The following is a 24,391-nucleotide window of genomic DNA, read 5'->3' on the forward strand; positions in this document are numbered from 1 at the left end:
TTTTGCTTAGTGATTATATGTTTAAGGCCAGAAATTCAATTCTGTGTCATTTAAATTAATTAGTTTTAATGTCTTGATATATTACTTCAAGTCGTTGTACAGTACATCATCCCGATAGCTTAGTTGGTTCATCATTCGACTTTGTGCACAAAGTAGCCCCAAGATGAAGACGAGTTAGTTCGACTCTCGAGGTGTGCGCATGAATAACGCATTTCAAGTACATCTATGCCGTTCAACGTCGCCTAGTGCAGGAGTCCGCAAATACTTGTTGGCGCGATCCAAAAGACAATGCTTTTAATTCTTCGCGACCCAAACGTTTCGGAAGCATATAATTTTGCTCAAAATACTTTGCAATTTAATATCAATTTCAATATAGTCGTCTCCGCGTATTAAATCCACATTCACACCGGACAATTTTGGGCTTATTAAGCGAGGGACAATTCTCTGCCACTCATATACTTTCAGTAATTCCGGAATGGACTACATTGAGCTTAATAAGCGGGTGGACCTATTAACCGTGGACCTATGAGTGGATGGTCTCGCGACTCAAATTTGGGTCGCGAACCACTATTTGCGGACTTCTGGCCTAGTGGAAGGAATAATTCACAGATTACAAAACTTTGACAATTGGAAACTTTACTTTGTCAATCTCAGTAACCTGGCATGCGTCAGCGCTTTAAAGCCCGTTAAACTATGCAAACCACGTATGTATAAGTAGGCCTATGCTAACTGCCAGGAATATCCATTGGAATATTTCAGAAGATTAAAACTAACGAACAAATAGTTGTATTTTCAAAAGCACTGTCACCTTTCTGTGAAGGATGGTGACTTTATCTTGTAGAGCCCACAGCCAATCGGCCAGGCTTCCAACACTTTTTTTGATCGGATTAAGTGTATTGTAATTTAATAATTGAAATCTTTCAGGGAGAACAAGGGACTCCAGAAGATGTCAGTGAACGATTACGAAAGCTTGAAAAACAATTACAAGAATTTAAATGTAAATGATTATTTGTAAAACCAATATGACACTAACCCATATTCAAAACAAACCTACCTAACTTTAATTATTCAAGAACTGCAGTGTAAATCGTTGTTGTTAATGGTCAATGAAAATAACTCACAATTGAAATTAAGTAACTTATAATATCTAACGTAGCTTACGCTTATAAAAACCAGCCTGTTTTTATTTAACTTACTTTTGTGTGCTACAAATGTAAATGTTGTATCATCGGTTTTATTCAATATAGAGTAGCTAAAAATGTATTTAGATCATTTACAGTAAGCTGGATTCTAAATCATATTTATTTCAACTCCTTCAAACAGAGTTAAGTTCTATTGAAATATCTGCTTTATTTAAATAAGCCTCAATGAAAATTAAAGATGATCTAGCCTGGCTGATCAATTTTTCCCCTGAAAATTGCAAAATTCCCTCCTAGTGGGGAATTCCCCCCCGGTTGGGAAACACTGGTTTCGTATAATGAGAACCTTATCTTCTCATCCCCCGATGCTTGAAGTCAAGTATGGGACTCACCTTTACCTAAAAATCGGTTTAAATCATTAACGTAAGGTGGATTCTAAACCATATTTATTTGAATTTATTCAAACAGAGTAAGTTCTATTAAAATATCTGCCTTGTATTAATAAGTCTTAATGAAAGTTAAAGATGATCTAGCCTGGCTGATCGAAATTTAATTTTTGCTGATGTACGTACAGTAAGATTGCTATTATCCTTTAATTGTACAATAAATATGATAAAAACAACCGTGTAGACAGTTTTTTTCGATTATCTCAAAACAAGAAAAAATGAGTTACGCCATTATTTTATTAGTCTGACGTTGTGTAAGATTGAACTAATTTGCATAAAAATAAATTAATCTGCATTGTAAGAAACGCAACTGAATAGTTTATGTACTACAGTAAGCATAATTGTTTGAGTTAGACGTATTTCAAATGATGCTTCTTCCGCTTTCTTTGTGCTACAAAAGTTTAAACCTCTATCAATAACGTGTTGTGAAATTTTATGTTGCTTCAAGCTGATTAGTTGGTGCGGCGTTTAATCCTTGCTTTCTTCTTTTTGTTATTGTTGTTGCTTTCTTGCTGAACGTGCAGCTAGATGGTTGTGGACTGGTTTACTTAGTTATTCAGTTATCTTATGTTAGTTGTTTGTGATGGGCAGACTTTAATTTGTGTTTGTTTATATTTTGTTTAGTTGATTAAAGTCTTTACTTTAAGGTGAAACAATATGTTCATTTTTATCTGATGTTCATTACATGACACATGCTTCATTATCCAAAAATTTACCTTACCTCTAACTAATGCTTTCAGTACTACAAAGGTTATCTGCCGTAGTTGACTGATTGGGTCAATATGTGACCGAGATAGAGTGGCTTTGCGGTCATTTACATGATGTTTTCAGCACTACAAACCTTCTCATCTATAATAAGCTGATATTTAATTTATGGTTAAAGCATTGTTAGTCGATCCTCCAAAGTCATGTAACTACATCAATAGAACAGCTGACCAATCAGGTTTCTACTTGATATCACCTGATAGTTCAAGTGTGGCGCCGTTTTATGTTCATTGCAACTTCACTGGAACAACCACAGGTAAGATGCTAAACAATGTATTGCTTTATATTATTATAAATCAAGTAATTGTCTAAAATACCCACATAACAGATTGATAGCTGTCTCGATTTCTTTCTATCTCTTACCAGGAAAAAGACTTGGAAAGGTTCAATGACGTAGTTTAATGGGTATAACCGAAACGCAGTAAATTAAATGGTCGGATAGATCTACCAGCAAAATGATAATGAAAATTCTTGAAGGACTTTAACGAACGGCTTCTCAAATAACTCTAATTTCGAACACAATTTATATCAGCACCAATTCTCATCTACTTGTATTCAATTACTTCAAATCTCAATCACCAATAATTTCTGCACCTTTTACCAACCCACAACTCATAACACAACTCTCATAATCAACTCAATCTCTCAGCTCATAATAATATTGATTACGCAAATTACACCACTATTTATAGAAGGTTGTTCGGTCTAGTAACTTCGAGAAGGTTACGTAATGTTATATCATAGGACTGATTGTTCTGTCAAGTTGCATTATATCGTAAACAACAGAAGTTTCTAGATTGCCACGTAGGGTAAACGATTCTAGAAAATACATTGCATAATAATGATTTCGCAATCAGAGATCCATTGGTAAACATCCTTGTGACATCATGACAAACGATATTTGGTGATTGAGAAAAACAACAGAATGTTCGAGATTCGCATCTTACAGAATCATCTAGAATTACGTTACATAACAACGATTTCACAATCAAAAGTTACTACTGGTCATTGACCGATAATAACCTACCGCTCAAGAATTCCATAATTAAAACAGCACGTTCGGTCAAGATACAAAGCAGCCCGTCGCGAGACCTCGCACATTGAATGTGACAATAGCATCAAAATAATGTTATCCCTATCATACGCCAGAAAAAGAAGTAGTTACTATCACAATAATCTTAACAGCGTGTTTAGTTTTCACAAGATCCTCAAAAGGTTCTGAAAAACAAGTAAAAAAATAATAAACCTCTATCACTGGCTAAAACTATATGATGAAAACGTGAATAAACTTTACTTTGTTCCCAACCAAAACTTCAAATCAAATTAAATGATTTTCCGCAGAAATTTCAAAGCTAAAAAGTTTAGTTGGGTTTACATAACAATGCAATGGCCTTAATAAAGCCATCGTGAATGCAAAATGATACAAATCTATATTTTGTGCCCAAGCGTGTGTTTGTTTTTGCAGCTAAAATAGTGAATGATCGCATTATTGTTTATTTCGGTTTTGAACTAAAATGAAAAAACTTTTGATCCAAAAAAAAAATTCATTAAAAATTTCCATCTATTTTGTCTGTAAGGTCTGGATTTGATATACTCTCCTGACCTAATAAATATATTGAAATAATACACAGTCATTGTTGTATGACGTTGTTGCATTTCAGAGACCATCATCTCACACGACAGTACAAATGAGATCAGTGTTGCCAAGTGCGAACTTCGAAGATGTTACAAACGGAAGATTAAATATGACGTCAAGTTACCTCAAGTGATTGCTTTGATCGAACAATCCCAGAGTTGCAGACAATTCATCAAGGTTGGTAGCTCGATATTGGAACTGCGATATTTCTTTTCATATCAAGGCTTCAAGTTTAATACTGGCATTGAAAAAAAAAGATAAATATTTTTTTCAATTTTTACTGTCATAAATTTGTTCGTATGGGTTGGAATGTCTCTCAAGGCTGTCGAAAAACACTTGCTGAGTTGAAGGAGCTTGTCAAATATTTTTCCCCATCCCTGTCTGGCTGACTTCAGACAATCACCAACTTGTTTGTTATTTATTTCTGTTTTTTCTATACCAGACTTAAACTAAAGTTAGAGTTTCACATGGAACACCAAATTATTAAATTAATATCAAGTTGCAGCCATCCAGACGGCATCCAACATCACATTGAACTGAAAGAAAACAAAAGAGTTTTGTCTTACCTTTGGGAAGGCGCCTTTCCAGCAGGTAAAGGCACAAGCATAAAATAAAGCGAGGTGTGAATACAAGAATTTATGCCGAGACGTGAGCATAACAATTTGACTCAGCGCGTGAGACGAATAAGCCTCCAGAACATCCGAACATGGGTCTCAATTCTCAATGAAAAGAAAAATATCCATCTCCACACAGGTTATTAAAGCGTTAACCAAGCTGTAAGTTATGTTTCTTGGCAGCCGATTGTAGCAAGAATTGACAGCGATAGACACCGTGTTTCACCCATGAGGCTGGTCAAGCAGACTAATTGCAATATAGTATCGATTTTCATTCAATATTTTCATCAAGCAATTCAGTTCAATTTTATTCCACAAATCCTAAAATGATATTTTACTTGGGAAAATTATGCAGTTACCTGGGACTGAAAGAAAACATTATTCTTTGAGATCCTATTTAAATATTATGCGTTTGCATCTTTAGATTTAGAAAAAAACATATTTTTTGTGAAACTTTTGTTTATATTATTTTTTACAACACAACATTTACAAGAAAGTTGTTCACCATATAATGTTGCTATCAATAAAAATCAGTTCATTTCCATTCAGTAAAACTTTGTTGTGAAAACAATAATCTGTTTGCACCGATTTGTGCAACATATTCAAAGGTTTGCTACAATTATAAACAAACAAGCAACTTGAAAAAAGTCCCTTAAAATTAAAAAATACATTTGTAAAGAAACGGACAAATAAAAGTTTTTACAAAATAAGAAACGTTTCTCATATTCTGTATTCGTGATGGAAGCTCAGGTCAAAATTGTTTTTTTAGTGCAAAGTATTGACAGTTCTTTAAACATTGACTTCTTAACATTGATTTTAATTTTTTAAGTTTTTCAATTAATCTTTAGTCTTTCTTCATTATCCTATGAGGTATTATAATCCATTGTGATGTTCTCAATTATAGGTTCTCAAACATTTTTTAGATAATTTTTCCTTGACAACTTTTGTTTCACAATTTTGAATACTCTTGAAAATTTCTGAAAGTCTATTGTTTTGTGTTGAGTCTCTCCGTTGTCTATAAAAGAACAACTTGGTTGTTAATGTCAGAGACTTACAGAGTCAGACACTTATCGGGATACCCTGGTTTTTTGTTTTCTTAATTACAAAACGTTTGAAACTATTTGGCGCATACACCAAAAGCATTCAACCTAGTCGAAAGCCTGGTGATCTCTCTGTAGATGATCTACGAGTTCTCCAGTACTACCTGATGGAACAATTCAGTATAAGTTAAGCTTTGATTTTAAGTGGGATCACTTGGCGGTTTCTTGATTACAAAAGTGTGTACGTTTGTCGTAAAGAAATTTAGACCTCACTTATTGGTTGCCTTTCAGTATCGATGTTTTCGATCAGTCATGTTCCGATACGGCAACCCAACATACGCTGCCTGGTTGTCACGTGATGGATCAGCACAGAAATACTGGGGAGGAGCTACGTCACGTAGGGACCGCTATTGTGCATGTGGAGAAACTGGTGAGACAGTTTCATTAATGGAAATGTTCTGATGATTATGATGAAATTATTTCGATATAGAGCTTCGGTAGAAAGTTTTTCTTGTTGAACCATAGGCATACGAAGCCGAGTAACGTGATCAAGTTTATTTGTGTTTCTATATGTAATAAACTTGAAGATGTTACACTTGATTACGTTACTCGGCTTCGTATGCCGATTATTCCGATATAAGTACCATTGCCGTATGTACATATTAATATTACATCAAATATAGTGATTACTCGGTTTTGACAGCCTGTTTCACCCTGACAGGAGGATCATCAGAAGGTCCTGAAAAATATGCAAAAGTAATAAGTCGATAACACCTGAAAAGATATTAAATAATTATTATAACCTTAATTTAATCTGCAAAGAAAACATCAGAATTACAAAGGGCTACCTCCATTGGTTATCATAAAAGCCTCAATTAAGGCGTTTAAATGGAAACCAAGCACTTTGAAACCAACACCCGAGACGTCACAAAAAAGCAACATGCAATCAGTGTGTATCAGTGACGAAAGCACTTGTTGGCTACTGGGCCATGCAATTTATTTGGAACATTCATTACATGTGGTCTCATGAATGTTCAATTAAGTTGGTGCTGATTATTATTTTCTGTAGTTTGCGCATGTTTCTTTTAAAGTTGCTATTCGTGCATTAAATTTGCTTTTTTAAATTTGCTATTCGTGGCGGCGTGTGGAGGCTGCGAGCACTCCTGTCAGGAGCGGCCAACACTTGGTTAACCATGTTGGAACGGCTGCGGATGAGATGCCGGACTAAAAACGATCCAAAGGAGACGCTATAACTTTACAATCAAAACTATTTTCTTAGTGAAGAATGATGTTATAAAAAAATGCAATTTGTTAACGGACGTTATTCTGGGGCAGGACTTCTTGGCTCAGCATAAGCACGTAAAAATTAACTTTGGAGGTAGCGAAGCTCCTTTGTATCTGGGGGCACTAAAATGCGTGAAAACGGATATTTGTCCAAGATTGTTTCAACATTTATCGCCCAACTGTAAGCCTATTGTGATTAAGTCCAGAAAGCAGTCTGCTGCTAACGAAAGATTTATAACTGAAACTATACAAAAAGATCTTCAGCAAGGTGTAATTGAGCCAAGCACTGCACCATGGCGAGCTCAAGTCCTTGTGGTATCTGGAGAAAATCACTGGAAAAGAATGTGCATTGATTACAGTCAAACTATCAATAAGTTTACGTTGTTAGACGGATATCCATTGCCTAACATGCAAAATTTGGTCAACAAGATTGCTCACTATTCATTTTTTAGCACATTGGATCTGAAAAGTGCATACCATCAAGTTGAAATTCCTGTGGAAGATCGGCCTTATACAGCTTTTGAAGCCAATGGTAGATTGTATCAAAGCAAAAGACTATCGTTTGGATTAACAAATGCTGTACCTTGGTTTCAAAGAATTGTTGACAATATCATCGAGAGCAATGATTGTAAAGGCACATTTGCTTATTTGGACAATATTACCGTGTGCGGTAAGACAAAGGAAGAACATGATGAAAACCTTCAGCATTTCTTAACAGTTGCAAACAAGTGCAATCTCACTTTCAATAATGACAAATGCACCTACTCCACGGACAAGATCAACTTACTGGGGTATGAAATAAGTAATGGCAGTTTAAGCCCTGATCGCGAAAGAGTGAAGTCGTTATTAGAAATGCCGGTTCCAACCTCAGCCAAAGAGCTACGACGAATTATTGGTCTTATGGCATATTATGCTCGATGGATACCGCAATATTCGGACAAAATAAAACCGCTTGTTGATAGTAATAGGTTTCCCCTGAGTGATTAAGCTATCTCGTGTTTTAACGAACTTCGGCAAGTCTTGGCAGAAGCCACTTTGAAGGTAATAGATGAAAACTTGCCCTTTTCAGTCGAAACTGATGCCTCGGATATTGCGTTGTCCGCAATATTACATCAGGCGGGAAGGCCTGTGGCGTTTTTTTTCTCGGACCCTGAATTCGAACGAAAAGCGATATTCCAGTATCGAAAAAGAAGCTACTGCCATAATAGAAGCGGTTCGAAAGTGGTCACATTTCCTTTTAGGCAGACATTTTACTTTGATCACTGATCAAAATTCAGTTGCTTTTATGTTCGACCACAGAAGAAGAGGAAAAGTAAAAAACGACAAGATAATGCGTTGACGAGTCGAATTGGCACAATATTCGTATGATATCGTGTATCGCGAAGGCAAACTTAACGTGGCATCTGATGCTTTATCTCGTGCGTATTGTGCCAGTACAACTGGGAACACACTGAAAGAAATTCATGAAAATTTGTGTCATCCGGGAGTTGTGAGAATGCAACATTTTGTAAGAACAATGAATTTGCCATACTCGATAGATGATGTGAAAAGATTGGTCACAAATTGCAAAGTTTGTTGTGAAGTGAAGCCAAGGTTTTACAAACCTCCAAAAGCTACATTGATTAAAGCAACGCAACCATTTGAACGCTTGAGTATTGACTTTAAAGGACCATTGCCGTCAAATACTAAAAATCATTTCTTTTTAACTGTTGTTGATGAATTTTCGCGTTTCCCCTTTGTTTTTCCTTATAGTAACACTACTTCTCATACTGTAATTATTTGTTTGAAATCTTTGTTCAACATGTTTGGTATGCCAGCCGTAGTGCATAGTGATAATGCAAAATGCTTTATATCCAAAGATATAAAACAGTTCTTAAGTGAGAGAGGCATATCCACAACACATTCGTCAGTGTATAATCCGCGTGGCAATTCACAGTGTGAACGTTATAATGGTGTTGTTTGGAATGCAATTAAGTTAGCTCTTCGTACTAAAAATTTAGAAATTTCACAATGGGAATTAGTTGTTCCAGAAGTATTGCATTCACTTCGATCGTTATTGTGCACATCCACAAATGAAACGCCTCACGAAAGACTTTTTAATTTTCCACGACGTTCAACTTTTGGGTTATGTGTACCTTCGTGGTTGACTGAAGAAGACAAGGTACTGGTAAAACGTTTTGTACGTAACAAGTACGATCCACTAGTGGACGAGGTTCAACTTGTGAATGCAAATCCAAACTATGCTGTGGTAAAGTTCCCAAATGGAAGGGAAGCAACTGTATCTGCCAGAGACTTGGCAGCGCCAGGACGAGACTTTGCCGACCCCGTCAACCCTGCTGAAGTGGAGAAATCGAATGAAGTGAACTCCAGAATTAGAAATGTTTCTGATGACGTCGAACGTGAAATTACCTGTGAGAGGAGCTCTGCAGACGATGGTGCGGTTATTAACACGCAACCTATTGAACCTAATGTTGAATTGCAAACACAGAAAAACTGGCGTTCTGTTCGTATAAAAAACCCGCCAAAAAGGCTGAACTACAATTGAGCGTTTGTGTATTTATTGTACTGTAATTTTTATGAAGGGGTGAATGTCGTGTAATTTACGTTGTATGCTACAGTAGAAACTCCTGCCGCGTTCCACGCATAATGCCTTTGGCCAACGCAACTGTTCAGTTGGCGCTCCCACTCTGTTTACTTGCTTGTTATGTTGAGGTGCGGTTCAGGTTGATAATCTTATTGTCTGAAGTACTAAGCTTAATTCATTTGTTTATATTTATTTAGATGTTCCATTTAGTTTGTTAAAGCTAATATAAGCTTGCGTAATAAAGTATGTATTAGTTCACGACAATGATATACAATTGTATTTGCGTGTTACTGATGAAGAATCCTTGTGTTGTATTAAATCAAAATTCCAAAAAATGCATGGTTGATATCTCAAATTGGATGTCTTATAATATGTTGAAACTGAACCAAGAAAAATGTGAGTATATCGTATTTTCTCCGAAACGGTATATTTCAAATTTCAACGACATGACCCTTACCTGAGTAATATCAATCTTTCTTCTTCTAACTCCATTAAATTGCTTGGTGTAACATTAAATCAACATTTGTGTTTAGAAAACTTTGTCAGTTCCACTGTTAAATCTTGCTTTTTTCATCTTAGAAATATTGGTTCTATCAGACAGTTTATAAATGTTGCTGCTTGCAAAACTTTAACGCATGCACTTGTAACATTCAGGCTTGATTATTCAAATTCATTGTTAAATAACATTCCACATTGTACTATTTTGCGTCTTCAAAGAGTTCAGAATGCTGCCGCTTGGCTAATTACTTTAACACGTAAACGTGAGCATATCACTCCTATACTAAAATTCCTGCATTGGCTTCCAGTATTGTATCGTATTCGCTTCAAAATATGTCTATTAATTTAAAAAGTTTTCCATGATTTTGCTCCGAACTATCTGGACACTTTGCGTGTTCATTATAAACCTGCCAGAACTTTGCGTTCTCAACATCAATTGCTCTTGTGCAACCCTTCATGTAAGACACAATATGGAAATCGCACCTTTCCAGTTGTTGCTGCCAGTTGCTGGAATTGTTTGCCTATTTGTGTAAAGAAAGCTGAAAATTTAAATGAATTCAAAGCTCGCTTGAAAACGTTCTATTTCAATGAACATCGTTACTGAAAGTACCGTATTAATTATCACCATTGTCATGTACAGCGCCCAGGAGCATAGTTTGACTGTGGATGTGGCGCTATATAAATATTGTTATTATTATTATTCTATTGCTCCAATCATGTTTAGATTTAGTCGTGAACGAAACGTAAGTCGGCCCAATAGACTTTACAAATTTATTTGATTCGCTGCAGGTACCTGTGAGGACAACATATTGAAATGTAATTGTGACAAGAACCGTTCTCCTGAAACTTCGGATGAAGGATATTTGACGGATAAGAATTCTCTTCCAGTGACGGAATTGCAATTTGGAGACAATGGAGACAATCATGAGAGAGCCTGGCACACACTTGGTCCATTGGTATGCAGTGGACGTAGTCAAGACTAGATTTGATGCAATGCATAGTAATGCAGATTAAAGGAAATGCATCGATTATTGTTGTTGACCTTCCAAGAAACTGATTGCTTTTTCGACATTGTATTCACTCAATCATCGATTACTATGTATTCTACTTAACAATAATAAAGGTTTAATAGAGATTCCAAAACGAAACTTCGTTCCTAAACTTTTCGTCAAATCTTCTTATAATTCAACTGATGATTCACTGGGATGCGCGGTGTGACAAAACATTTTAAACAAAGTAAACAATATCGTACCGAATCAGAAGAATCAGTTTGTTTAAATACAGAGCTTTCGCCACACAAGTGTGGCTTCATCAGTATAATCTGCAATAATAAAGAATGAAATACTATTAAGATGATTATAAAATTTAATGAAACTGTTAAAAAAGTAAGTAATATTATGTAAAAGAATAGAAAAGATCAAATATTATGCATAGCTAAACTATAAGACTTTAGGTCAATAATTCAGATAATAAGATGTTAATTTTTTATTTATTTATTTATTTGTATCAGACAAAGTTGTCCATATTAAAGCCAAAACACAAAAAACACAAAAAAAACAAGACGTAAGGAGTCACTTGGATGACATGTGCAACATATCATTGTAGTGCTTAAAATATGTCGTTTTATAGAAAGCGTCTGAGGACATTAATGCTATGATAAGAGAATTGAGAGATTTGTAACAACGTTGCACAAAGGCATAAACTGTTTTCCGCAACATAGCATCAAAAGTTGTAACATTTGCATTAACTTGACATTCACGAGCACTAGTAAAGCGAGGCATATTGTGTAGAATTCGAAATGAGTCATTATAAGCAATTCTAATCCGATTGATCGAAGAACAGCGATAATTGTGCCAAAGTTGACAAGCATAAAGAGATGTACAGTATGAGCGAAACAACACATTTTTTACTCTTCGTGAATATTTGCTGTATTTATTTTTTGTTTTGTTTACATAAGAAACATGTAAAAAATCAAATCTATTAAAATTCTAATTAAAGAGCTGTTTTAACTATAAAACTAGTTTCTACGTGATATAGCTCCTATCATTTGTCCGACTTGCCTGACTTCTTACGATGACATAGCCTAAACTATTTTTTATCGTGATAATAAGTAATAAAAAACAAACTGAACGCTCATTTAAACGGAACTAAATTCTAAGAATGTTAAGATGCAATGACATTAGCTTAGCAACGATAGATTAAGTGTCAATGCAATTTAAAATGCATTTTTATTGTTGTTATTATTTCTCCATCCCCATTCATAAACATTGAGTTTAAATTCTTCATCAAGTAAAGACCAGCACAATATTTGATGATGAGTTTGTAGCCCAAATACATATTTTGATGATGAGTGGAAGTAGGCTGCTTTTTGGCTTGGTAGTAGCTTTTCCGATGCAATTATCCCTTTGCATGCCATGTACATATCTTTGATATATCTAAAAGTGAACAAAGATAAATATTACATACAGCATATCTAGAATTGGACAATATCTTAAAAGTGTAAACATTACTATATATTCCCTATGTAAAAATACATACCTGAGTGTAATAAGCGTTGAATCGTCATTGCCACCATACCAGATCTTGATGGCTATGATGTTTGTGAATGAGGATGGAGAAGCAATAGCAACAACGAATTTGTCCCAATAATGACGGATATGCCTATAGCACCAGAAGCATTGACCAAAGTAATTAAATGCAGATGTAAGAAATCAACAAAAAATCCATGTGGAACGAAAACTTGCACCTGTCGCAAGTATGGAATGGCATGTGCTTCTTCGTGTGGTGAATGTCATGGTGTTGAATTTAATACTATAGTAGCCTAAGTATGCTTGAAATACAAAGATAGTTTCACATCTTTTTTTTATCTGAGTAATAACTATAGTATGAACGACATACTCCAGAGACTAGACGAAAAACTTAAGAATGAAGACTTATTTTCACTTTTGCATAACGTCGATGTTGGTACCGAAGAAGAGGAACGCTCGTACAATGAAGATGAAACGGAACAAGACGAGGAGGAAAACAACATCTTTGACGTTTTTGATGATGATGATACCTTCAATTTATGTTTCGCTTACTTTGTTCAATTCTTGTAAATGAATATAGAGGAATAAGTCCAACAGTGACGAATAATTTCAAATTTGCCTGAAATTCATAGATTTATCCTTTTGCTTAATCGGTAATAACTCTTTGTCTGTACAGTTTCAGGGTTCTGGTTAATAGAAAAAGTTGTTCCATTTCCAAAAAGGTAAAAAATGATGTATAATATGTCCTATTTTGAAAAACTTGAAGTTTTCATATCTTGGACCCAAAGGGATTGTGACGTCATTTGGCAAAATGGCCCAAAAGGTGGTCTCCCATCATCCGATTGATGGGGATTTTTTTCTGAGCCATCTGCATAGTATGGGGAAGGTCTCAGCAAAGCATCAGCTTGATAAAAAAAATTTCCCACAAAAATCTCTTATGACTGCACTAAAGATTCACGGCTTGGGGTCTACCACAGCAACCTACTGCAGCGCCCCTTTTTTTATTCTCACCCACTCAAGAAGAACTCTTAATTTTTAAATTAAAGTTGGCAATGTAGGACGACAGAGCGTTGTGCTAATTTCTGGTGATAGAACTGTCAGTCGTTCCGGTATCTTTCATTAGTTGCTCTTCTTGCATGGATTCTGTCGTTCAACGGCAGCAATGGCCGAGTGGTTAGCGCGTTGGGCTCGCAGTCGAGAGCCTGCATGTTCGACTCCAGCCACCCGAACTTGCTGTTGTTTCTCTGGTCAAGAAACTTTACGACAATTGCCTCTACCCAGTGATCGATTTCGAGTAATGGGTAGTACCAAATTTAAGTCATAAATAGAGTAGACAACCGGAAACAGACATTGCAGTCGGCTGCAGCGTGGGTCAGGTGTACGTCGGAAGGCGTACACCGATGCATAGCGCTCAAGTCCGCTTTCCCGCAATGCAGGATAAAGATAAACAAACAAACAAACAAACGTCAAGCGTATTATATTGGAATTAATCAATAAACAATTCAATAGCGAAGGTCGTCGTGTCCTGATCACTTCTCGCAATACTCATGCCCAGAAGTGTTGTCGTCGCATCGACGACTGTGTATGAGCGGGCATACTAACAAGCAACGTGCCGCTACAAATTTTTGGTAGTCTACCTACCGAGGCAAACTTCATGTCTCAGATAAACCTTACTAACCAACGTGTCGGCTACACAATTTTGAACTATTATTCCATATTATAGGTGTTAAACTAATAAATGTGTGTCTGTGTAACTAATCAAGGTGTTGCGACCGTGCCATATTTTAAACTGATTATTCTGCTTTGGCATCATGCACGTTGTAACGTTCATGTTTTGTCGCTTCTACCTTTTTCTAAACCTCTGTTATGTTTGGGATATATTGTTTGTTGCTGTGATGGTCAGAAATAAAAACAAACTAAACTCAACTAATAGCCTATAGATTATGAATATCAAATAAATTCATTTTCCCTTTCTTAATCTTTATGGCAAAGAAGTGACAAAACTACCTTCAATGCAATAAAACTCAGCATCCACCCCCAGCTTTTAAGATGGGTCTGAAGTCGTGTTTTTGGTATAACTAAGTGAGCTACTCAAGTTTTATAATATTTCTATATTCAAAAAGTATGATCGTTGTTTTGATCATGTGATTGAAGCCTTGTCATCAGATTTAGTGAAGTAAAAAATTAGAGAAGAACGCAACTAATTACAGAAAGTGATTCTAAGACCTGGTTGACAATTCGTGGCAAGTATTTGATGTCAATTTAAATTATTTTTAAATATGTTTAAAAAATGGAATTGTGACGTTGCAAAAGCAACATTGTGCTTCTCCTGGCTGGTATTGCGTTCAGTCAGCAACAATTGGATGCTTAAGAAAGTCGCTAAGCAACGATTAGTTGAAGCTTTGAACCAGCGCCAGAACTTACTTATTTCTTTTTATAATAATAATAATAATGTTAGTTTGTATATAGCGTTGTACCCATCGCAGCATGCGTTGCTCCTCAGCGGTTTACAAAGCAGACAGTTTCAGTGTCAGACAGCGTATAAGAATTTATAAATCAAATATGTTGTATGACTTCAATTTGGCCTGACTAGATCACTCAGTCTGTTCTAGGAGGAAATTAGCATTAAAGCATTATCAAGCCTATAAGCATAATTATTTGAAATTTTGAGACCAAGAATTAGGCTAGGTGTGATTTATTTTTACATGCTGTGCTGGCGCTGCCTAGCAGTCTGAAGTTTTGAGGTTAATTCACAACTTCACAAGCTGTGCTTTAGTACTTTTACCTAACTTCCTCAAGTTATCAAGCGGATAAAATAAACGCAATTCGTAGTAGAACACACCAATGTTGGAACTGGGAATGATTCGCTAGCAGTTTCTTCAATCACTAGTTAGTATACAACCCAACGGTAACAAAACCCGCCGACATGCCAAAAAAGTCGGCGGCAAATTAAATTAATTAATATTAGTTTATGAAAAAATCTGCCGGACTTGGGTCGTTTTATTTTTATCCACAGTTATCCGACAAAAATTCCCGTATCTATAGGTAGGTCACCGCCGGTTGCATCAACACAGCGCTCTATTGAGATGAATTTTAACCCTACCTGTAGCGACACGAGGTTTTATGAGGACGCCCCACTCTATCAGTGAAATATTTCACAGAAGGAAATATGCTAGAAATGTGAAATTTCTTGACTTTTAGTTTTTATTCTTTGGGAATTATCTAAACGTAAACTGGTCATTTTTCTACCTTTCTGCCTTTCACAATAAGCATTTCGTCTCAGGTGGCTAGACATTTTCGAGCAATGCTAGTTATATATATGTTAACCCATTAACCGCTGACGTTGCGTTGCTGCAACGCTTACTTTGAGCCTCTATAAACGCATTTCAAAAGCAACTTTCCATCTAAAAAAATGAATATTCTTGTCATTTGAACTCTAAATAAAGTGTTTAAAACCTTATTTTAAAAAAATAATTTTTTTTGTATATTTAAAATCATCGCTCTTTTACGACATTTTTCACGCATTTCGAGCGCATTTTGTTAGTCGTATTTCTATATGCATTAGTTCAATAAAATAATTTCAAAAATTGGCTTAAAGTATAGTGTAGTGATGCTTGAACATACCAGTGTAAGCACATCTTCTAAATGTGTGAAGAGCCGGAGATATTTAAGTGCAAACTTTGCTGTACCATTTCTGCAACGTCAGCGTAAAACCGATACTTTATTATGCAGTGTAGTAGCCACGCACCTTTTTTCGTAAAGAGATGCTGATTACCGGCGTTTGTTCTTCTTCAAAACTTCTGTTTGTTTGCTAACGAAGCATTTACGAAACAATAAAGTGACAATTGACCTGATTTGCAAATGATTTCTGAGAATTACTAGCCAGTAACCAGTTGTCCAACTCTAAACGATACTTAATTGTCTTAGTGATGGCTTGGCCGAAAAAGAGCGGGATTATGTTTTCTGTCTCACACCGAAACTGATTGTTACAAGAGGCAGGCCTAGTTATTGTTATTTTAACCGAACGGAAAAACGTAGTTTAGAGAGTTAAGTGAGGCTTCCCGTGACGCACCGAGTATTGGACGCGGACTGTTAGAGCGAGGAACCACTCCACTAACCGTTACGACACTCAATTACGCCGAACGCATTATGTTACACTAAATAATGTCTCGCCAGAAGTTTCCTACTGTAGAGAAGGTATTAGCCGGTTTCGAGAATATGGAATATTGTGAAGAAGATGAAATTGACATGGTCAATTTGGTCATAGCAATACCAGATCATACTGTAGTTAGCGACGAAGAAGGTATGGACGAAAACGATTTGACAGAAAGTGAAGCAGTGCTACCAGACGCTGCAGGAGAGATTGAAATTCATTGCAACCCAGTACAAAGTGATGATGTGCTAACGACCCCACTTTCGAAGAAAAAATGCAGCTTATCGGAAGTAAAATGGAGTAAGAAAAGGGCTTCTTTCTTATTTTCTCCTGTAAGCAAAGAAGCTGAAAAGCTGGAAGAAAACTATGTTGTCGCACTTGACTAAAATTTGGTCTTAGATTTTTATATGTTCAGAGGAAAAAGAAAACAGTCAATAGAGAGACGCAGAAGAAGCAAAGGAAAAGGAGACTTAACACTCGATTAGTCAAACAATTAAAAAAAAATTTATCGCTTAACAGCTGACGTTGCGTTTCTGCAACGCTTCAGATCGCTTTGTATACGCTTCACCAACGCTTTGTATAAACAAACAAAAAAATTTCAAATTTTTTTGTTAATTATCTAAACTGGAAGGGTGCTACTAACATATCACAAAATGAAAAAAAAATAACTTCTAGAAATAGGTGCGGCGTTTAATGGGTTTGTTAGTGCAATATAAATGGTAGTGCAATTACTATAAAATGTAGAAACGTTCAAAAATGCCTTATATTATTTGGCAAAAGTAGTTTTTGTTTATTCTAGTTCAGTGGTTTTCAACCAGGGTTCCGCGGAACCCTAAGGTTCCGCCAGTAAGTTTAGGGGTTCCGCAAGTTTACGTTCAAATTCGAGAGTCTATTTTATTATTAGATGCATATTGTTTAAAAATATTATCAAATATTTATTACGTTTGGCACTATTAATACATTTGCTACACTTCGCTGCGATCCTGAATTGTCGTTGTTTTCTTGTCGTGCGATTACCTTTAACTTTCTGCTTTCCTGCCAAATTTCGTCGACATGTTTTCTTCACTTCAAGGAGTTCTTTCAGACAGTTTCATCGTTTGTACACCGGTGGGTCAAATTGCCGTGAACGTGTTAGAGATCATTTTGTTTTGCCAGTATTAGGTTTTTTACAGTTTGTATTTTTATTGTACATAAATAAATCTGAACATGAGTATTTTAATTTAACTTTATTAATCAAATGATGTTTTTTGCATAGGGCAATTAAATTATTGAACAGGGTTTCCTCGAGCTTTTGGAATGTTTGATTGGGTTCCGTTCCACCAAAAAGGTTGAAAACCACTGGTCTAGATATAATTCAAAACTTTCACTTTTGAAGCTATTTTCGGGAAATTAGAATAAAAACCAACTTTCTGACGTTTTTTCACTCAAGCGCTTTATTTCAATAAATTTGTTGGGTAAAAATTTAATTTCTATACGCACAACACAGATAGCTATTATCTTGTAAAATATTTTGGTTCTGTGATTTTCATAGCTCCCGTTATTAGCGATTAATTAGCACGGGCTAAGATAGCCCGTGACGTGCTTTCCGTGTACGAAAACAGCTCGTATTAAGATAGGGTTAAGTAGGCCTGTAGGTAAAAGACTATGAACACATTATGTCCATGTAGGCCTATATACAGTATGTCATAATAAACTTATGTCCGATTATGTCCAATAATTCACTTGGTAGTAGGCTACAGTATACACAGCGTCAGATGAAAAAGTAATAAGCCGCGTTGGCTAGTTTTTATGTGGGAAATAACTTGGAAAGGCGCAATAGCGCAGCATTCTATCAAATTGATTAGCTCCGCAGAGAGAACAAAACTTGCATGACGAAACGATCTCACGTGACTGCCTTTGAACATAATAAAATGGCAATAACACATATATTTTCTTCGTGATTTGTTCATAAACGATTTGTATGCAATATTTAACTTAGATTGTTAAAAAGGGCGCACATTTAAACTTTTCCATGGGCACCATTTTGCATTGGTAGGCCACTGCACACAAAACAAAGTAACTTCAATGAAACAAGTTACTCTGTTTTGTATGTGCTTAACTATGAATTATTTTATTTATTTTTGCTTACTTTTGCGATTAATTTTTGTGTATTTTGTTGTGTCATTTTAGTTTAATCGCCAACAGAAAAAAAAAAGATAAAATCAACAATTAGATTGACCAGTCCTTTCAATCATTTTATTCCTAAACTTTGCATTTCCTTGCAAAATTTTAAAAGATTTCATTTCAAAAGTTTTTGTACTTGTAATCAATAAATGTCATCATACTGCATACTCGACAAACTCAGAAAGCACAAAGTAAATTTCTGGCTTTATGGCTACACTAGGATGCGTTTGACCTAAAACAATATAATTTGTTAAAGTTTACAGACTTCTACTTTTGTTGGTGACATTGTGACAGGGATGGAGGAACCACGTGGGCCTCGTGGGCCTGGGCCCACCTACTTTATTTTGTGGGTGAGCCTGGCCCACACACTTTTGAAAGCCAAATTTCTTTGAAAAGGTAGCGAAATCGGCAAATCAGAGAGGAAGTTCCAAAAAAAGGTCTTCACTCATTTGACACACATAGTAGTTTGATTACACTGGCCAACAAAACAAACTTTTTTCCGAGTGCCGAAGATATTTTAACGGTTTCTGGGCAATTTTGGGCCACTGAATCCGAAAATAACACCGGTGTCTTTGAATTGGCTCCAGTTTTTGAGATATTGATATTTTCAAATTTTGGCTAGATCATCAAGATAAGCCATGGGCACTAGGGTGGATCGTTTTTCAACTTTTTTTCTTAATCGCTTATTAATAGTGCGGAAAAGTTGTGCACTGACATTGTAAGCACAACACAAAAAAAAATTTCAAAAAATTTAATATCTTGGGTTGCCCCAAAAAGTTGAAATATTGGAAAAAGCGGAAAATTTCCAAAAAATTTATTTTTTGTTTTAGAATTTAATCGCTTTTTAAGAGCGCGGAAAAGTTGTGCACTGACATTGTAAGCACAACAAAAAAAAAAATGCAAAAATTTTAATATATTGGGGTGCCCCAAAGAAGTTGAAATATTAGAAAAAGTGGAAAATTTCCAAAAATTTTATTTTTTGTTTTAGTTTTTAACCGTTTCAGAAAATTTCCGAAAATTAATAGTTACTTTGCATTGCTGATGTCATGGTTGTTTGTATCCTGTAACATGAACATTCACCAACGTTTGCTTCCTTCCCCTTTCTTCTTCTTCTTCTTCTTCTTTCTTTTCTTCTTCTTCTTCTTCTTCTTCTTCTTCTTCATCGTGTGTCACACGGCCGTAGCCCAGAGCATCACGCAGGCTTAGTGCGGGCCTTTTGTGCGTTATGTGTAGGCTACGCAGCACACACTTGACTTACTGCAGGTTTCAAGCTGTATCTCTCTCACGCAGCTACACGGATCGCAAATCGATTTCATGACGACGACCATGACTCTAATTTCGTCCCACCATACTAGACCACCAGACCTGTGGCGATGCGTTTGATGGCACTTATGTGGAATCGCTATGCCATCTCTGATCGAGCAGCGGCCGCTGTAGCGTCTGCTGCGTTGCACGACGTAGGTATATAGTAATGGTTAGTGCTGATAAAACTGGTATTATTGATAGAAACAAAGTTCGGAGATCAAGAAGTAGAAATCGAGAAGAATTGCAAGAGTCCAGGTCGGACGTTTTACACGGTTTGTATTTTGATGGCAGAAAAGACAAGACACTAAAGATTGAAGTAGATGATCATGGGGTGTCTTATAGAAGATCTGTTGTTGAAGAGCGTGTGTATTATTATCGCCGAACCTGGATCTCAGTATTTTGGCCAGGCAAGTCCAACCGCGTGAACAGCCAGAAGCATTGCCGACTCCATAATATCAGCAGTTCATGATAGAGGCACAGACACCAGCTTAATAACAGCCGTGGGGTGTGATGGTACTGTGGTAAATACGGGTCATGCAGGCGGTGTTATCCGACTGTTGGAATTAGAGTTTCAAAAAACGCTGCAATGGTTGGTATGTCAACTCCACGCAAACAAATTACCCCTGCAGCATCTTTTTGAGTTTTTGGATGGCAGAACAACTGATCCTCGTGGGTATTCCTGACAGATTGGAAAGGCTTTACTTACATGTGATAAAATTACAGGCGATACTTACATGTGATAAAATGCCTATCCGACGATTTGAATCAATACCAAGTAAATTTTCTCATATGGGTTTGACCAATTTAAGCACAGACCAAAGATACCTCCGGTTCATTTGTCATTTCGTTTGTACAGGAGAAATTCCCGGTTCACTCGCCACAAGCAGTCCAGGTAAGCTTAATCACTCACGCTGGCTAACTGCGGGGAATTGCATTCTGCGGTTGTATATAGGGACCACAGAACTCTCTGATAATTTAAAAACGCTGGCTACCTTTATCATGAAGGTATATGCTCCTATGTGGTTCGAAATAAAGTGCAATCTACTCTGTATCAGCAGTGCTTTTCATCTATGGCAAACCATCAGCAAATCTTGCTACCTGTCGGATAAACTAAAAGCCATTGTTGACCCTGTTATTCAAAGAAATGGATTTTTTGGCCACAGCCAAAACAGACTTTTATCAATGCTGTTTGACAAAGAATCACATGTGGGTGAGCTGGGAATACGCCGTATATTGCTTGCACGAGAAACTCCCGTTTACACTGAAATCCGGCGCTTCAAACTGCCAAAATTCAATTTTAATGCTGTCAGTTATGTTGATATGATATGCTGGCAAACCGATAACGACAAAACCAAACCTCCAATAACTATAAAAATGACAACAGAGAACTATGGTCGTTCAAAAACATCAACACAAGCCAACATTTTCTCAATTTCCCCTGCCACACGCAAGCAGTCGAGCGAGGTGTCAAGGTTGTCACGGAGGCCTTTGTTGCAGTATGTGCTAGTGCCGCTAACCGCGTAGGATTCATCAGAAGTCGGCTACAGTCCAGCAAAGACATGCCCCATCTCAATACAAAACAAGATTTTAGATTATGTTCTTAAAAGGTTTGCTTATCTTACATGTACTTGTACCATAATTCTACTTGTAAATATTGATTTTCTGCGTAATTTACAACGATTCGCGGTAGGCAGTGCAGTTACAAATGTGTAAAAATGGAATTTTTAAAAATTTGCAATTTTTTTTTTGAATTTTAAACTTTGTTGGGGCACCCCAAGATATTAATTTTTTTGGAAATTTATTTTTGCGTTGTGCTTACAATGTCAGTGCACAACTTTTCCGCACTCTTAATACGCGAATAAAAATTAAAGCAAAAAATAAAAATTTTGGAAAATTTCCATTTTTTCCAATATTTCAACTTCTTTGGGGCACCCCAATATATTAAAATTTTTGAAATTTTTTTTTGTGTTGTGCTTACAATGTCAGTGCACAACTTTTCCACGCTCTCAAAAAGCGATTAAAAACTAAAACAAAAAATAAAATTTTTGGAAATTTTCCACTTTTTCTAATATTTCAACTTCTTTGGGGCAACCCAAGATACTAAAATTTTTGAAATTTTTTTTTTGTGTTGTGCTTACAATGTCAGTGCACAACTTTTCCGCACTATTAATAAGCGATTAAGGAAAAAAAGTTGAAAAACGATCCACCCTAATGGGCACCTTATACTGTCTGCAAAGCATGTGTAGAAAGACTGAGAAAGTGAACTGAAGGTACACTTAAAAATCTTAATTTTGATGTACCAATGGTTTGAAGAGAACCAAAAAGCCATTTCAATGACTGCTACTTCTGTTTGGTAGACCTACAGGGGTTCAATCGTCACAAGAAAAGCACTACTTAGAATTACCCAGATTTAGAATCTGCTCGCCGACCTGTGCCTCACTGTATGGAAGTGTCTGTGCCTGACTTTAGTGATTTACTTGACATGGCCATGGAATATGATGAGCTTCATGAAGAGGTAGAAAGCTCTTCAAAATAAAAGAAGGGTACAATAACATTGAAACGATATCACAGAAACTGGATTACGACTCTCACCAATGATTAATTTGTGTAAACTTGAAAATAGTATTTTTTTGCTTTGCCAGCAAAGCGCTGTACAAAATATCCACGTTTTATCTGCTTGTGGGACAGCCGAGCTCGTAATAATCACTTGGTGAAAAAAGGTGGCCACCTACAGGTTACATGAGAGTTGGTGAAGCTAACTAGGGCCGTTACCGAGATTGGCAAAGTGAAGTTTTCCGATTGTTGAAGTCATGTTGCCGGAAAATTATTCCATCCATTAGGTGCAGTTGAATGGAAAACAGTCCTTAGAATGTGTTGCTCAAGCGCACACCCCGAGTGTCGAACCAGCGCCGCATGATCTTGAGCCGGGCACGTAATATTTGCAGAGCATTTCCTGCTTTGACAATAGAAAAGCTGAAAGCAGGCATTTTTGATGGCCCTCAGATCCGCAAACTCATAAAAGATGCACGTTTTGTGCAGTCTATTGCAAACAAGGAGACTGTTGCATGGCAATCGTTTATTTTAGTCACATAGAAATTCCTTGGAAACAAAAAGGCTAAAAATTACCAAGAATTGGTGGAAGATATGCTTTCCAAGTTCAAAGATTTAGGTGTGAAGATGAGTATCAAGGTTCACTATCTCTTCAGCCACTTAGATCGTTTTCCTGCAAACCTTGGAGACCCAAGTGAAGAGCACGGAGAAAGGTTCCACCAGGACATTAAGGTCATAGAAGAGCGGTACCAGGACAGGTGGGATGTCCACATGATGGCTGGCTACTGTCGGAGTCTCCAACGTGACTGCTTGACCACATCACATTTAGAAAGTCTTACAAAGGAAAATGTGTAAATATCGACTAATCTTTTCGCATTATGGGATTGATTAATGTGCTTTAACAAGTTACGAAATGTATTTCGATTGTTACTAAAAGTAGTGATTGTGCTTGGACGCCATTTGTTTTTGCAAACGAAAATCTGTTGTTTGCTGCTATTATTGTTCAATTTTTTGAATTTTTGCTTGATTTTCACATAAAACATGATTTGCCTAAAAAAGGCTCTCTGCAATAACAATTGTCATATTTTACAGAATCCCATCAAAAATGTAAGAATAAGGTATGGACATGCTTGTAAAAGACAGACAAGGTCTCATCAAAGTTATAGCATGAAGAAAATACCAATGTCAAAATTTGCATATTTTTAGCACTTTTTTGGAGCACAACCATGGAATATCTCAAAAATTAGCCAATTCGTAAAAACCAAGGTCATTTTCGGATTCAGCGGCATCAAAATACTCCAAAACCGTTAAAACTTTCTTGGCACCAAAATGTGTGTTGTCTGATGTGTGCATTGACCCATGGCAACTGTTTATGAACTGTTTACTCGTCAGATTCGATTAACCAGTGTTATGTTTGATAGCTCAATGATGAAATCCATTCTTCAAACTTTTCTATTGAGTCCATTATTGATGTGCGGCACGTGTGGGTGTGGTTGCGTGTGACTGGTGGAGCAATCTATCAATCAATATAATTATTCTCTATGGTTAGAACAGTGATATCATTACATATGCACGTACTGTATAATGCTGCATATTATTACTCCCAGGTGGTATTATAACTGTGTGTGTATTGTTGCCTTTTTATTTGTATGTACATCGCCACATTTTGTACAGCGCTATAGAGCA

The 24,391-nt window shown here is 36.4% G+C and overlaps 1 protein-coding gene across 1 annotated transcript in view; it reads left to right on the plus strand.

Moving 5' to 3' along the window:
• LOC145771234 (uncharacterized) overlaps positions 1-24,391 on the plus strand; it is a 194,556-nt gene that overhangs the window by 30,962 nt on the left and 139,203 nt on the right. The window contains exon 3 of the mRNA XM_082582969.1: positions 2,469-2,528. Coding sequence (XP_082439095.1) covers positions 2,469-2,528 — 60 coding nt within the window. The remainder of the gene's footprint in view (positions 1-2,468; positions 2,529-24,391) is intronic.

Source organism: Aplidium turbinatum, chromosome 5, assembly GCF_918807975.1.
Source record: "Aplidium turbinatum chromosome 5, kaAplTurb1.1, whole genome shotgun sequence".
NCBI classification, from domain to species: domain Eukaryota; kingdom Metazoa; phylum Chordata; class Ascidiacea; order Aplousobranchia; family Polyclinidae; genus Aplidium; species Aplidium turbinatum.